General features: G+C 39.6%; 1 protein-coding gene across 1 annotated transcript in view; it reads left to right on the top strand.

Moving 5' to 3' along the window:
- PPP3CA (protein phosphatase 3, catalytic subunit, alpha isozyme) overlaps positions 1–17252 on the top strand; it is a 130780-nt gene that overhangs the window by 8031 nt on the left and 105497 nt on the right. The window contains exon 2 of the mRNA XM_009327079.1: positions 3838–4038. Coding sequence (XP_009325354.1) covers positions 3838–4038 — 201 coding nt within the window. The remainder of the gene's footprint in view (positions 1–3837; positions 4039–17252) is intronic.

Genomic DNA, 17252 nt, shown 5'->3' with positions numbered 1-17252 from the left:
AAATGAAGAGGAAAGCATTTATTTTTCATAAATGTATGGTGTGCTATAAACATAGTTACATACAGGCATACAACATAAGTTATATGAAATTACAGGACAAGCATTACAGAAGGAGATAATTTGCAAGGAACTTGAATATTGATGAAAGCTAGTTTTTCTTATGGGCAGCCTCCTCTGAGAGTATTAATTTAGTGTACAGCTTCATTTTTAAATTAATATATAAACAAAATAATGCTTGCTTTGCCGCATGCATGTATTTTATTTATGTGTGCGCCCATGGTCCACTCTAATTAAGCACAGCTCTTTATGGTTTATTTATTTGTTCTAGAGAGGCTGCTTAATATTTGAGAGAAACGGTAACGATGTGTCTGACCTTTGCAGTGGCTGTTATCGGTCTTGCAGGAGCCTGCAAGAACAGTAAAATAGCAGGTTGATCTTTTTCTCCATTTGCTGGAACATGCTCAAGAGACCTGATAGCACAAGGAAGGAAAAAAAAAAACCAGTAAGTGATTAAAGAGTATTTTCTTGTGTTTTCAGATCTCGGGAGGATGCTACTGACAGGCTGAGGTAAAGGGTTAAAAACTTTGTTTCTTTGCTTTTTGTTGTGGTCTGTGTTTTATTACCAAACTACCAGGGTAGTATTTCACATGGTGAATAGTTGTTTGTTTGGGTTTTTTAATACCAATACAGAGAAATAAATGTAAATGGAGGTGGAGACCAGTCCAGGTTTTAAGTTTTGCAGAGTATGGATAAGCGTGCATGACTTTCTCGCGTGGTGGTCTTGTAGTGGGATTTGTCACTAAACTTCCTAAAAATACATGCGGTATGTACATGCAAATTGTATTGCCTTTCCCTTTTTTATGGCCTTTGCTGAATTCAGATTCCCTCCTCTTTTTACAAAAACATCCTCTGAGCCTGTGCTGTTGCGAGGAGCTCGGTGCTGGCAGTTCAACCCGCCACTCCTTCCTCCTCCCGCCTCTCCCTGGTGGGCTCCTCTCCCAGCTCCATGCTCTTCCCCGTTGTGCGTGCTGTGTGCGCTGTTGCTGTCTGATGAGGCTCACCGTTTTATTTCTGATAAAAGCAAAACCACTGGGAGAGAAAGTTATTTGTTGCAAGCGCTAATAGCATAGGTTTAAAAAAAGCAGAAAAAGAAAGCAGGTATGGAGAAGCTGATGGATACCTGTGCATTCAGATGGTAATGTTGCTATATATAAAGCAATGGAAATTAAATGTTTGTTATATTTATAGAAGGATTTTGGTTGATCCAGGCATTTGTGGGTGATACCAGTAAAGAACGATGTTTAACTGACTTCCACATGCACATGACCATTTCTTACGTTGTTCTTCTGTGGAAGCTCTGTGTATGTGTACATACAAAATTAATATTCTCATAATGGAAGATGCAATTTGTGCTCTATTCAGTCGCTCATGTTTTTGCTAATTAATCATTAATCATCTGCTATTGGAACAGTATATTTTTTTCTTTAATTAGCCACTGGTACATGTTTGTTAGAAAATCTGCCTGTAGAGCTCTTACAGTGCTGCAGTGTATGCCATATTTTTCTGTTAATCACTAGGTAACACTTCATAGCTTTTGTTTGCTTGCTTGCTTGTCGGTTTTGCTCTATCTTTATAAATGTAAAAATCTCCTTATACATGCATATATGGTAGTTAACTCAAAGTAATAGTATGCTGCATCGGTTTTTACACCGTAATACTTTTGGGGAGGAACAGAGGCGGTTGTCTTGCAAAGGAATGCAAGCTAATGGTACATTCTTCTTCCAGCCAAGTGATTGGAGATAAGTATCAACTTTTCCCTCTCCTCCTTCCTCCATGCAGGATCATTAGGACTAGCTTGCCTTCTGGGTTTTTGTTTTGGGGGGGTTGGTTTGGGTTTTGTTTTTTTTTTTTGCAGGAGGAGGATGGAGGCTTGGAGAACTGCTGAGTTCTCATTCACCTTCCTTTTTCTTGCAACGGTTATCTTTTTCTGTGTTGCATAATGAATTGTCTATAGCTCATGTCTTGCTTTTGAGGGTCTGCTGCAGATATGTGTGAAAGAGTGACAAAGCATGTAACCTCATTTTTGTGAGTGTCATGAGATAGGCTTAACTGCAGTAGCTGTGAAAAGTGGGGTGAGGTTTTGGTCTTTAACAGCCTACCTCATATCAGAGAAGTACCATTCAAAACATAAACTACTTTAAAGCAGTCTAGGAGTTCTTGTCGATTGAGTGAGAAGATCATCACGAATCTGCGGCAGGGCTTTCCAGAGCTGAGGGCTGTGTTTTAACTTCAATGTTGGTTGTAGGTGTCATTGCTTCAGGAGAATCCCGGTGGTGTCAGGGATGTCATAAACTTTCACATTCTCCCTGTTTTTGTCCCACATTTAGAGCAGTCGGGCTTCAGTGTATTGCAAAGACCCGCATTCATTAGTCCACACTGGACTATTTCAATGAATACTGGAGCTAGGGCAGCAAAAAGGAAAAAAAAAAAATTGAGCGCCCCCTCCCGCCCCCCCATTTTCTGAAGATGTTTGTGTTTATATCATCTGTGGATAATAACTGCACAAAGTAAAATTGTTTATTATCTGCTCTGTTACTTCTGGTAGTGTAAGTGAAGAGTTCTTGGCTTGGGCTTTAAATGATGCGTGTGATTTGTGGGCTGTTTCTGAAGTACACTGATTGTGAAATGAGAAGAAAATTGAAGCTAACAGATACATTGATCCGCTGCCTTAGGGTTTCGTGTCTCATGATGTGGCAGAGCTGCCAGTAAGACGGTCCGCGGGAGACAAGGCTTTTTTCCCTTTGGCAGGGATGGGGTCGCACTGTAGATGCGGCCAGCCGAGACCGGCCCTGCAGCCACCTCCTCTCCCTGCTCGGAGCTCCCGAATAACCTGACCCTCCCGCAGCTGTGGCAGGGATCAGTATAATTACCCTGTGGCTGGTGAGGCAGGCGGTGCCTAATGCCACTCCGATCGAACTGCGAGGGAAAAGGGGGTTAAGCTGGGATAACGCGCCAGCCTCATCCTGGCAGCTGACAGCATCACCTCCGAGCCTTCTCGCTCCAGCTGGCTCCAGGAGAGCAAGAGCGGGAGCATCTGAAGTTTGCTGTACGCCTCAGACCTTACGTGACGGCAGTACGCAGCTCGCTAGTGGCTGCCATGTTGCCAGGGCAACCCGCCTATTTATTCATTTATTTCCAACTTCAGTCTGATACATCCTCTGCCCTGCCTTTGCTGGAGTGGTCTGTTTGGCACTCAGGCGCGCTTTGATGGGCTTTGAATGTATCTTGTGTAGCTAACTATTACTTATACAGGGAAGACATCTTCCATCCCCCTACGCCAAGTCGTTAGAGAGAGGTCTGTCTTGGATTTTAGCATTTTAATTGGAGTGTATCTATGCATGTCCATGCACGGAAATTAAATATTGCACTTGTTTGTGCATTTTATGTCCTTAATGGAAGGGAGCGTTATAGCAATGTTCTCTAGTGCGACTAGAGCAGTTTAAGCTCCATTCCCATCTTTCCCTGATATTCCCCTGCCTTTTGGGGGGCTTGTTTGAATGTATCTACCTGTAAATATGGCCTAAATCTTCCTCTCAATTTTTATAAGCATGAATTAGTTGTCCTTGCACGCGTGAGTAACGTAGCCTGCAGAATACATGCTTTAATGGTATCTTTGATAATCTATGTAAAATTTAAACCACAAATTATAAGAGACAGTAGAAATTTCATGTTAACCCTGTTTTTCAGCAGAGATGTCTTTTGAAATGTGTCATTATCAGTAATAGAGGCTTTACTGTAGAAAGTGACAAGATATTTTTTGGTTTTTTTTCCACTCAGCTGTCCCATTTCCTCCAAGTCACCGGCTCACAGCTAAGGAAGTGTTTGACAATGATGGAAAACCCCGTGTGGATATCTTAAAGGCACACCTTATGAAAGAAGGGAGACTGGAAGAGAGTGTTGCTTTGAGAATAATAACAGAGGGAGCTTCAATTCTCCGCCAGGAAAAAAATTTGCTGGACATAGATGCACCAGTCACAGGTTAGTATGGAGTTGTGATGATGGGGGGGATGGTTGCTGTTTTGGGACATGTTAAGTAATGCATTAGTGTATGTGGCTTCCTAAGGAGCTGAAAGGAAGCTTGAAAATCATTTGTTCTCTCCAATACTCGAGTCTGTCTGCTACCACTAGGATAATGGAGGCCATCAAGCAGCTTGTAAATTAGAGGAAAGGATCACATCTGCTGGGCCCTTTCTGTTTCTAAGGCAGAGAACATTTTTAGTCCTTAGGAGAAGATTCAAGAACTTTTTTAAACTTGAAAAGTGATCTGGCCTTTTGCACCAGATATTAATTCCATAATTTTATAGATGTCATTTACCATAGTAGCACTGTTCAGACATACAGACAGCGCTGGGCTCTGAAGGAACAATGGTGTCAGAGTAAATGGAAATTTTAATTAAATGCTAAGGAAAATAACGAGTGAAGGAAAAAAAATTAGCAGAATCCCAGTTTGTGTTGCCTGAGGGATTAATGAATTGTGCTGGTTGCAGAACCCATCGTGCCCTTGACTATCAAACACTACCACCCACTCATTAATCCTCAGGAAATGCCTTATACTTTGAATTTCCTTCTCTAATTGTCTCCTGCCTCTGACTGCATTCTGAACGTATGAATGCATTTGCTTGCTCTAATGTGCCTCCTCCCCTGTTTTTTTGTTGTTTTCGGATACAAATGCATTTTTGGCAAGAAATCAATCTATGGCATAGAAAGTTAGCTGTGGGGCAAAAGATAACTAATTCCAGCCAGCTTAAACTATGAAACCGAACTATAAAACTTGGTTTAAGAAGGCAGGTCCTTTTGTTACTTTTGTTTCTGGAGACCCTTGACAAAAGTAAAAGAAATAGGTTCATCTGCTGCAGAAGAAGGGTTACCAGTCTTTATTACCAGTACTGGTAGCATTCACCAAAAACTACACAGAAGTCGCAAAACCTTCATTTTCAGGAAACGTTCTTTGAAACTGAAGAGCATGCACAAGTTATTAAAGCTTGTAATTTTAAAAATGACATCCAAATAGGGGATTGTAGCTTGACCTGGAGAGGTAATGTGTATCATCTTTTACGTAATAACTAGCTTGTCATGCTGCTGTACAATTCTGATGGAAAAGATGTCAATCATGTTGCAGTTCATGGATGAATAAATGAAACAGGACGAATAAAAGGTTCGTCTGAGTAGACTGAGAATAAAGTTCTACAGATATTTTCTTAAATGCTTTTGAAGATATCGGAATTGTTCTGAATTATATTTTGGAGATTAATCTCCTGAAGGTTACCCCATTGTGTAACACTGGTATAATTTAAGTCTTTGATTCTTTTTTCAGTTGAGCCTACCTCTTGCTTTGTTCCTGCTTTTAAAATTATTCTCACGCAGTGATTGTGATACTGCAGCATTCTTCAGGGTGGCTGGTAGCTACCCTTTTAAGCTAGCGTAGAAAAGCCGGACTCCTAATGCTTGTTAGCGGGGTGGCTGAGAAGTGCTAATGTTCTGTATGAACAAACATGAAAGCTGGAGTTATGAAAGTGATCATCAAAAGAAGGGAAAAATAAATTGTGAGGGGGAGATTGGGAAAGCTTGTGAGGCATGTTGTTGTGGGCCTGACAATTTTCTTTGTATGATTAGTATGACAGCAGGTGACTGGATAAAGAGAGTATCAGTTGACTGATGATGTGGTGGAAGTGCAAGGTATACAGGCAGTCAAGAAATAATTATGGAGTAGAGGAAAGCTTTTTTCAAACATATGGAAGAACAAACAAAACCACTGATAGAGTGGAGAAGAAAATAAATTTTGGATTTTAGACATGGCAAGCAGTCTTGTTGAAAAGTGACAGTCATAAATCATTAATATGGGATCCTTTGTGGGAGAGGCATTCATCTTTTAGAAACATATCCCTGTAGCTGGTAAATGAGATGGTGATCATCAAAAAGAAGAGAGATAGAAGAGCATAACTGTTGAAGTAAGAGCACTGTGGATATTAGTACAGTGCTCTACTTGGTAAATGTTAAAGAACATGAAAAGTTTTTTCATAAAGCCTTGTGGAGCCATCCCTCAGTTTGAAATTTCTCTTTTGTTTATTTTAAGGGGTGAGATAATTGTCCTCAGAAAAAATATCAGAGTTCTGTTTATAAGCAAATTCATGTGAAATAAAGTGGGTATGTAGAAGACCTAGATTTGATGTATAGTGGGGGGAAGGCATGCAACGAGCCTTAATGTGGAATGCACAGTCCATTATTTTACATTTATGTATAAAACTTACTCTTGTCTGTGGTTAGCTGGAAGTACCGATGTGATTGTCATTTTGAGTTAATGCATTTTGTTTTCAAATGTGGCAAGGTTATAAGCTTTTTGAAGTATTGCTGATGAATTCGTTGCAACCTTAGCTCAAATTCTCATTGTTTGCTACATACATACATACATGAATGCATAGTTTGCTACAGTTCTGGCTTATAACCAAGGTGAACTATTCCTGCAGTCGTTACACAGAGCTGCTGTTTGCTGGGTATGGATCTGAACAGAGCCTGAACTAAGAAGAGACTCCAAGTCCTCTGCTATCAGGAGTCTTCTTGTATCTGGGAAGTGTTGAGCAACTTTGTCTTGACTTGTGAATGTGAGTTCGGAAGGATGTAGAGAATTGGGTCAAAAAAAGTGAGTGTATTCAGGGGAAGGCTGAAAGTAGGGATGAAAAGTGATGGCAGGGGCTGCTCAACAGACGACAAGGAGGTGGTTGAGACTGGACACTTGAAGACAAGAATATGTAATAGAGGTGAAAAGCTTGGGAGACAAGGAAATGGCCAAGGGACTGAGTCAGATGTTGACAGAGGATGGCTGGGCAGGCAAAGTAGGAAGATGAGCAGGAGGTTGACAGGGTATTGGGACTAGCTGGGCAAGGCACCCCATCTGGGAGGTGAAGGGCCACGTGGTGGAGTGGGCCTGGCTGCAGTGTGACAACTGTGGTAGAAGCAGTTACTAGTACAGACCTGTCTCATGACTGGCAGCAGTGAGGGGCTGGCACAAGGGTCGTGGGGTCATCTGTGTTTCCAGTGTGGGGAAGAAGCAAGCCAGGCACCCTGGGCTACCAGGATGCTTTCCAGTGGCCTGCAGCACCATGGGGAATGTCCATGCCAGCTTTCACCCACCAGGGAATGGGCAGGTGGCAAGGGGACAGGGAGCCGCCTTCCACAGATGGATTGTTCACAACTTCATCTACACTCTCTTCTCTTGGAGGCATGTGGTCTTTGTCTTAAGCTTGTGGGTTTAATGAGGTTGATCTACCACTAGACTACAGCTGTTCAGTGTTCAGAGGAAAGATGTCTCTATGGCAGCCTTAGAATTTCCAGGCCTGTTTTATGTTCATAACTGTATAATGACGCACGGAGAAATTGGCTCATTTTTAATTGTTTTTTTCTAGAAGGCTGAGGAAGTATATCTCTGAACCACCCTGATGGCAATATTTACTGAAGTCATGCTCCAAAGAACAGTTGGGAATGCCAGATTTCAAATTGCTTGGGTAGCTTTATTATATAGGTTCATTACTATACAGAGCGATTCTGGGCAAGTAACATACACTACCCTTTGGATGATGACTGACTAATTACCTGCTTGTTTTTATGGGCCCTCACTTCCAGATCTAATATCTGCTGTTCTTAAGTACTGAATGTTCTTAACTCTGCCATGTGTCCCTTTGACTTCAGTGCATGGGTAACTTTCTCTGTGAATGAGTATACGTGTATACCTCTGTATATCATAGAATTATCTATAAAATGATAAGTTATTTGGGTTTTTGAATGTGTTATGTCAGAAAAACAAGGTAAAACCTTTGATGGCAATGTTGCCTTGCTTGACCTCCAGTCTGTAAAATGGACCCTTTAGCTCACCTATGTTTGCAAGACAGTAATTCACACATCTTTTGAAGAGATGAGATACTGCTATATTGAGGGGTGTTGAAAGTATGTGAGCAAGCTGATCATGCTGCCTTCAGAGTAAGGTTTGTAGTTTTGTCACTAAAGCATATTTCACACAAGTGAAGAGAACACAACTTGAAAGTTGTTCACTGCATGAGTATGGTTCATTCTGTCCACTGCATGGAAAAGAGCAGAAAGTGATTTTATAATTAAGGAATTTGTAGCATAATGCATATGCAAGAGAGGTTGTACTTGAAACCTTAATTCTGCCACATCCTAAACATGGAGTTCTTTTTTTGCCAACATTTGTGGTGTTCACTTTAATTACTAGGTGTATGATTTATTGACATTAATGAGCCTCAGTTCACTGGTTGCCTTTTCAAAGCAACCAAACCTGCACTTTTGGAACATGATAAATTGTTGTTTTGCAACATCTGCAAAAATTACCAGCTACAAGAGGGGCTGGGATTAAAATACAAGAACGCAAAGGTCATATTGCAGCATTTGATTTCCACAGCAAAGTAGCTGATGACAACAGTCAGTTCCAGCTTCACAGCTAGATCTAATTTTGAAGTTGGCCCTGTTTTGAGCAGAGCAGGATGCACTAGATGACCTTCCCACCTTAACTTTTCTGTGATGTTAATTTATACCTCCTTAAATGACATACTTAACTACAGGGTAGACCTAGAACTCTAAGTGATATGTTTGTCTAATATGTATCATTGTGTGTCTTTGCTTTTACCTTTTGGATTATGTTTCTTGAGGATATTGTTAGATTTACAGATAGTGAATGAAAATAGCATGATATCTCTTGCACATATGACTGTACAAGTGCATAAGCTTGTGAAAGATGTGTGTTGGTGTTTTTAAGGTAAGTCTTTTTTCCCTGTTGATATCTATTTTAAAAGTAATTAACATGTGCTCTGTTTCTCCTTGTAACATATGACAGCTCTTGTTTTGTGTACTCAGTGTGTACTCTTTTTGGTTAGTCTCTGCCTGTTGTTATTAATAAGAGTTTCCTCTAGTAAACTGAGAACACAAAAGCCTAAGTCATACGCATCTATAAATATGTGCTTTTTGCATATGTACTTATATGTAACATACAAACATTACCCAGGCAGCTGCCTGCGTACAAATGTTCTCAATCCTGTTTGCATGGGTGCCACTACCAGCAGTGGCAATGACAACAGTTTCTGGCCTGGTGACAATTGCCAGGCCATGTGCAGGCACAGGGGGCAGGGTCTGTCAGTCCCTCATTTAGAAAAAATGGAAAATAGGTAAAACAAGCATATGCTCTTGTTCTAAACCTTCACATGCTTCATTGAGAAAACCCTGACTGTGCTATCCTGTGTTCAAAGCTTTCTGAAATGCCAGGTGCTTATTGTTGCAGTGTAGAAACTTTTATAAAAGAAGGGGAAAGTGTCTCAGTCTCTGCAGACCTTTTCCTTGGCCATATTGTTTTCCTCTGCTAGTCCTGGTTTTTGCAGCTCCCACGTTTACAGATGTGGTAGGTGCAAGGAAACCACTATTGCTGGCAGAGCCTTCCTTGCTATTCCCTTAGCATCGCATACTGTAAGGTAGGGTGCGTGTGTATTTCCAATAGGTATGTAAGTGCTAACCTTGTGCATGCTAAGGGGGAATACACCCACTTGCAGTTTCATTGTAGTGTCTTTGGGTAAAAAATTCCATTGGCTTGGTTGAATCTCGCAGCAGTATGGAAATATAACTTAAATACTTGAATCGCTTGTAATGTTTCTGTTGTAGTGAGCACGCTGAGAGTTTTTGCAATTTGAACTCTAAATTGATGGGGGGGTAGAGGTTGTAGGCATCTGGGGATAGCCTGTGTAGGAACAACTGTGGCAACTCTGGTGACCTTTGGAAACCTTTGGTGCATTATAGGTCCATAAAAACTATAGAGGGAAAGCCCTTTCCTGCCAGCATGTGCCTTTATGATCTTTGAGGCTTCCAGATATTCTCTGGGTACATTATTCCATGGAATGGTAGGGTCTCCTGGGCCTGAACGTTTCCTCATGTTCCACATACATTTTTCCTTTGCCCAATTTCTCTCATTTGGTAGCATAAAACAATATTAGTAGGTTGCTAGTGCTGTGCAAGTTAAACTTTGTAAACATCGAGAACTTCTAGCTGAAGTGATCAATGCTAAGGCAAGCTAATAAAAGTATTTATGGCCACTTTGTAGTAAAAAGGCAATAATGTTTAAAATTGCATCGAACTGTAGCACGCATGTAAATGATCTGATGCAACTGGAGAGTCAAACTAAAACAGTTCTTTCTGATTTTTACCTTTGAAGCAGTTTAAGATAGAATTCTAGCATGGAAAATAAACAAGATTGCTTATTAGGGGCCTACAAGTACTGCAAGATCTTACATTAGCACAACATCAAAGTTTGTCTGAAATTAGCATTTCAGTAAAAGCAATTTTAGTTAAAACTTCTCTATTTCACACTTAAGTAATTTAATTTATACTCTAAACCTAATGTACCGTGATTACTGTTGAGGAAACAACTGAATTTCCAGGACACTGTTATAACTAAAATACTTACGTGTCATGAAAAAAGCATTTACATGATCAAATTGTAAAACTTCATCCTGAGTGGCTGGTGTCTTCAGACTCCCAAGTCTAAAAGCTTTAACGCTGGTTTGGAGTCTAAATGCCTGCAGCTTCTGAGGGTAAGTGTTAAACAGAAGAATTATTCTTTTCCCTTCTCTGCCATAATGCATTCATTAAAGTTATCTTTAAAAAGCGTCTTTAATATTGTTTGTGATACTAAAAGTAAGTGATGGGTCTGCCCTCTGAACAGGGTGCTGGTTACAGTATGACACTTTTTTCTGTATCTCAGCCAAGTAGTGGTATCTTTCAGTTGTGAGTAACTTCTTTAGCTGCTTTAACTGTATTGCTAGTCATTCTGAACACATGCTGGTATTTTGTTCATTCTAGCCTTAAAATGCATGAGAGTCCCAAATGTTCCTGGTATAACTACATCAGTTTGAGTTTCTGCGTTATACTGGTATACATTCCCTGTGTGGCCCAGTAACACCTGAGAACTGGACACATTTCAGCAAATTATTCTCACTCTCAGAATAAATTGCCTGCAGTTAATTCTCCTTCATCATAGGAAAATTAACTCTGGCTGCAGTGAGGTAAATGTTAGTTTGAAATAAAGTTTGACTTGTTTCTTTCTTAAATATCAATTCACAATCTTATTTGCATAAATAATATGATATTTCAACAGAACAGGTTGAAACCGTGGAAGAGGAGGAAAGGGAAAGGATCAATAGCACCATCTACTCTTGCATCCTTCTTGAAAGCAAATGATTGTCCAATTCTTTTTACATGCTGGTATAAGGCAGATGTGTTCTCTGACTTAATAAATGAATTAGACTTTATGAAGAAATATTTGCCATCATTTTAAAAAATGTTTTAGATATACTCTTTTCTCAATGTACGCATGAGCACAGTTTGCTGTTGCAAAATTATTTCCTTTTACATATCACTGTTGAATGTTATTAAAATACAGAGAACCTGCATGTTAAACTCCTGTTAAAAATAATTTATGATACAAACATACTGTTGAACAGCTAAAGTGAACTTGATTGGATCTTTTAATTGGATTGCTGATTAAAACTGTCACTGCTCCAGCTATTTTGCATGCTTTATTGAGAACTCATAATACATCAAATCACTTGTGGCTTAAAAACTGGGACTTCTGAAAGAAGGTGAAGATGTAAGGCTGTATGTATTCAAATTTTTTTTTATTTGTTCCTTCCGTAAATGCTTCTGTTGGTTCCAGATATGGATTGAAATATGCCTGCCTGCATCCCTGGGAGAACAAAGTGATTGCATCTTGTGGCTTAATTGAGCTGCTTCAGACATTAGCATCTGACATTTTGGCAGAGCTGATGTTTTCTAGTAGCAGCTGCTTAAATCTATCATTATTGCCAAGACAGTGGATACTACAGACCGTATTCTTTACAGCTACCTCACTTGTTCTTATAAATAATACATCTGTAGTTAACTTGCATTGGTGCAAAAATCTTAGTCAAATAAGCCAAAGTGAAATCATGGAATCTGAGATGCTCTTCAGATATGGAGCTTAATTTGATGCTGTGAAATGGAGGATCAAATACGTATTGGGCTTCAAGTCAGCACAGAAATTGCATTGATTAAAAAAAGACAACCACCAGCAAAAATACTGCTTGCAAATACCTAAGTCTTTAGGACTTTGTTCTTACCATCTTTTATTTAGCATGTGGGTGCTGCTTCCTCATGTAAATACTGACGACTCAGTATAGCATGTTAGCATTTCTTCTAGGGCTATTCCCAGAAGACATAGTACCTCACAGCAGTGGTGTTTATTGTAGCTTCTCAAAGATTCTGAAACTTGTAAATCAGGTTTTTTATTTGCTTTGCAATTATGTAGTCAGTGGCACAACTTGAGTTGGAACTGGGTAGTTCTCGGTCTTTGACACTTGGATTCTTTCTTGAAAATAACCATGATGTTTGCACTGTGTAATCCTCATTAGAAAGAAAGAGATCCTTTGTTCTTGTCTTTTGTGTTCTCTTAGCCTTGCCTAGTTATTCCTCCTTTTGATTCTGGCCTCAGGTTAATTTAACTCAATCTTAGGTCATAGTTTATATTGGCAAGGGGTGTGGGAATGCAGTGGGATCACTGCTGAAATTGCAGCCACCCACGTTCCTTCCTCCCCCAGTTTGGATGGAGGAGCTTCTGAAGAGTAAGACCTAGAAGGGGGCAGAGGGAAATTCCAGTATATGGAATTCCACCCCAGCAAAACAAAAATCTACCAGTCACGCACGAATCGGCGTTCCCCACTTTGTGTGTGTGAAATAATAGAGGATCATGATTTATATGTGCGTGAGGCTGGAAGGGGGGGTTGTTTCTGTCTTAGTCACACTGTACCTGCAACAGCTGTAGAACAGCCGTAGTGTAGAAATCAAGCCGGGAACAGCTATGGGAGAGAAGAAAAGGAACTGGAGGAGTGCGAGGGGGCGGACTAATAGCAAGACAGAGACAAACAGCATTTTGTGTCAGCTGATCATTGCCACCTGGAGGTACCACTGCATTCATCTGATTTGGGAATCACTGTACAGATGTGTGCCCCTGTTGTTTACAGTCCGGTTGTGCTTTTTGGAGTTAACACTAGCCGTCTCTTGCCTTCATCTGTGCTTTACGTTTGCGTGTCTAACCTTTCACCAAAACCTGACTGTGAAGCACTGGCAAGTGCAAAGGAGATAACTAGCAGGTTCGTTCTTAAGAGATATTGTAAACATTACCTGTCATCACTTAGGAAGAGCATAACTCAGCGTTAGAAGTTGGAAATTATGCTTATAGAGGGATGTTATTCTGGGATGGGTTCTTCTACTTCTTCCTGCCTTTATATGCTTTTTCATTAGCATTTTAATTATTCTAAAAAATACTACTGGAGCTGAGACAGATAATTCATCTATTTGGTTTTCTGCAGTTTATTTAGATAAAACATTTATAGAATAATTTCCAAGTGAATATAATATCCTCTGTGAAGATTTTGCCTTTTTAAATAAAAAAAACTGCTAGAGTTCAAAACATTTTAATTAGTTTAAAAAAACTCATATTTTTAAATTGTCTTTAAACTCTATAAAATCTGTGCTCTCTAAATAAATGCACCAATTGTGAAGATTAATTGTGCTGAACAAGAGCATGTTTTCAATCTGCAGTTGATTTTGGAAAGTCTTGGTAGGTGTCACAGGGGATTGTGGCAATAGTGTATGTGACTTGTACTGGTAGTGTGTCAAGACATAACATCATCTTCAGTATGTCATTATGTGCCTTTTTTAGGGCATCAAATCATTAAATGGTGAGTTTCAAATTTTTCGTTGGTGCTGTCTCCAGAGTGACTGTGTTGGCTTCTGCTTCTCTCTTCTTTTAGGTTTGGGCATCTAAACTGAGTTGAAATTCATGTATTGATACCACTTGGGATGCTAATTACTTCCTGAGAATATATTCTTGAGAAATGAGGAGGATCTTGCTTCTCATCTTCTGACAAAGATTCAGCAAGAATTAAATTTTCAAGAGGAATCTAAGTTCTATGCTGTTTTGTCATTCCCTTTCTTTATTGTGTAAATAATCCCATGAGCTCAGCAGTTGTGTTGAACCTTGTGGATCGCTTGGTTTAAGTCAGCATTGTTCCTTTTTGTGAGTTTTTTTGGATCCAGCTATGTCACCATCTTTAAAGCAGGCAACCCAAGGACACAATGGCAGTGGATTAAGCTCCAATTTAAGAGCCTGTAGCTAAGAATCAAAACCAGTGTTTTGGTGTTCAGCACAAGGGAAGGCGCCGCAGAGAACACTTCTGGCTCATTAGGTGTATCAGCATCATTGCTTTCAGATGTTACTTCTGAAAGTTGCCATGTTGAATATTTGACAGTCACTCTTACTCCCCCTTCTTCTTCCAAATCAACCTCTGCAAGAAATTCTACCTTTACAAGTGGAAAACACCACAAAAGGATTGCTTCAGTCAAAATAGGTTGAATTCAGAAATCAAAATGAACTGCTTGTGAGAGTTCACTGCTGGAGTTTAACCAGCCGGACCAGAAATATTTTTTTCTGAATAATCAAGGAGACAAAATAGAGTGAACTGTGTCAGATTTATTCTTTATTAACCTGTATTAACACTTTTAACTATCATTTTTAATCTATAACCTTAAACAAAGAAAACAACCCACAACACGTTTCAGCTCATCTTTCATGCGTGTTCTCTTCTGTGTTCAGTGCCCTCTGTACATACAGCCCAGGAGCTACAGGGTGGCAACGTGGGTTGGGGGCATTGCTGGTGACCACAGAAATCAATCCTGTGACTTCAGCCTTTCGATGAAGTGGCAGTGCAAGAACACTTCCATTTTCTTTCCCTTTGGCTTGCTTTCTGTCATGGGCAATAGTTGGAGCTGTCTAGAACAATAAATTATGAAAGCTAATGTTGCTTCTTTGTTCCACTTCATTTTCTTTGGCTCTTATCAGACTTAAGAGGGAAAAAGCTAGCCTCAGCACAGATACACAATTAAAAGTAAAGAGAAGTAGACCTAAGAGCTGTTTGTGAGATCAGCCTACATACTTAAAACTAGGAGTTTTTTCTCCAAATAATGTCAAAAACTCCAGTTGAAAGGGTAAAACTCCTTTGAGGAGAAACTCATCTTTAGATTCTGAACAAGTAAGAAAATATGTGACTCTAAACTGCAGTTAATTATTGGAGCATATGACAGGTGATAGCCATTTCACCAAAATTTTACTTGAAATGAGATTAGCATGGTAAGCCAGTGTTGAGGTGAGACTAGATTGCTCTCTAAGTACAATAAAGCAATCATTGTTAAGGATTTAGGGTGGTTTGTATGTTATACTTGTTATTTTAATGATTGATTGCAGCAGATTAAAAATAGGTTTGTAGTCTACTGATTCTCTTAGAATTACTTGGGTTTGGGGAGGTTTTGGTTTGGGTTTTTTTTGTTTTGTTTTTATTAAGACATCTGCTACTGGAGATAACTTGCTCATTATAGTGGAAAAACTTAACCTCCGTGTTTGTTTGGAAATTATTTATGGCCAAAACCACCTTTTAATATAGAAGGCCAGCATCGAATGTAATTAAATCCTGTGTAAATCAGTAGCCCCTCTTTGGAAATCCAATGGCATTGCACCTAGACTTTATTGTAGAATTAGGGAAGAAGCATTAAGGAGATGTGTGGGGAGAGGACACCAAGCATGGTGCAGAATACTTCTGTGGCTCCCTGAATCCTCATTGAGGGAACAAATGTATCCTCAGTAAACTGATGATTTTAGCAATGCAAAATGACTTTCAGATAGTTGGCGCCAGTCTAGGTGTTCAAAAGTGCTCCTGCTTTTTGTAGTATAGAGGCTTGAGGCTTCAGAATACGAAGACTGCATCAAATGTACGATCTCCTCCTGAAGGCATGAGCTGTTTAAAATGTAACTGGTTGAAGATGCCATCTGGTGGTATGCGTTTGGTATGTCTGGCTGCTTCCTGATGTACCTGCCATCAAAGCCATATATTCTTCAATGTGCAAGGGAGAAAGAATAACCATTATGGTAAGGCCAGGACGCAAAGGTCTCCAGTTGTTGCTGTAGGCACAGGCCAGAAGACTACCACAAGTGTGGGAGAGCAGATAAGCATAAGCAATTAATGCAAGTCAGCCTTTTATTTTGAAGTCTGATTTTCTTTTTCTAAAAAAGCATTTGGGAAAAATTTCAGGTTATCTTACTTGGGGAGGCAGTGAAAAATAATCTGGATTTGTGTGGAATTGATGTAGCAATGAAATGATGATCTGCCACCTTTGCTTGGTGCAGATTTTTATGGCAGAAGGAAATGCGTTTCAATTGCATAAGCAAAAATTCTAAGTTTTTTCATTAGTTGATCAAACCTTGTGCTGTGTGTGTTCTAAAACATCAAGGGCTGTATTTTTTTTAATCTGTAAGAATATCATGAATATGAATATCATCTTTCCTAGTTTTTATGTAAAGCCTTTTTCTTTGAGAAGAGCTTTTAAGGTCTAACGTTAATTGAATGGGTAAAGGTTAAAACTCTGTAGCAGTAGCAGTTATTCACTGTGTTATTGAAGCTAAATTACTCACTTAAGCTAGTTTAAACAAAATCAAAGCATTAGTCTGCCAAAAGACATTTATCTTCTCTTACATTTGCAGGTTCTTTTGCTCTTATTTCATCACACACTTTTCCTAGGCATCAGTGACTTATTCTCCAAACTAAAGCTTTTTTTTTCAGCATAGGGTTTCATTCAGTAATGAAGATAATTTTATTTTTATGTTCTTCCTACATTAAGCCCTTTCCTTAAAATCACGGAATAATTTAGGTTGGCCAGTACCTTGGGAAGTTGCACGGTCCTGTTCAAAGCAGGGCCAGCTTCAAAGATGGATCAGGACTAAATTCTGCCGCTTCTTTTCTCAACTAATCTATCTTCTTCCTTCCAACTTGCACATATTCCTCCTTCCCTCTTAACACCATGTTTCTGAATGGACCTCCTACTGTTCCAACTGTGTAGTGAGGGAGGGAGGTTAACTCCTCACGAAAGTCATCATATTCTGCAAGCATCAAGACTATCCCTCCTAATGTCTGCCCCTATTTTATCAATTATCCACGTTGTCTGTTTTGCTCCAAGAACCCCAGTGACTCATCTGAGCTCAGACCGCTTCATGCTAAGCCTGTGAAACATTTCTTTGACTCTTCATAGAAGGAGGACCGTATGTAGTTCCTTTTCCC

Source organism: Pygoscelis adeliae, unplaced genomic scaffold (assembly GCF_000699105.1).
Source record: "Pygoscelis adeliae isolate BGI_AS28 unplaced genomic scaffold, ASM69910v1 Scaffold87, whole genome shotgun sequence".
In the NCBI taxonomy this organism is placed as follows: Eukaryota; Metazoa; Chordata; class Aves; order Sphenisciformes; family Spheniscidae; genus Pygoscelis; species Pygoscelis adeliae.
Note: the sequence above shows the minus strand (reverse complement) of the source record. Positions and strands in the feature narration are given on the sequence as shown.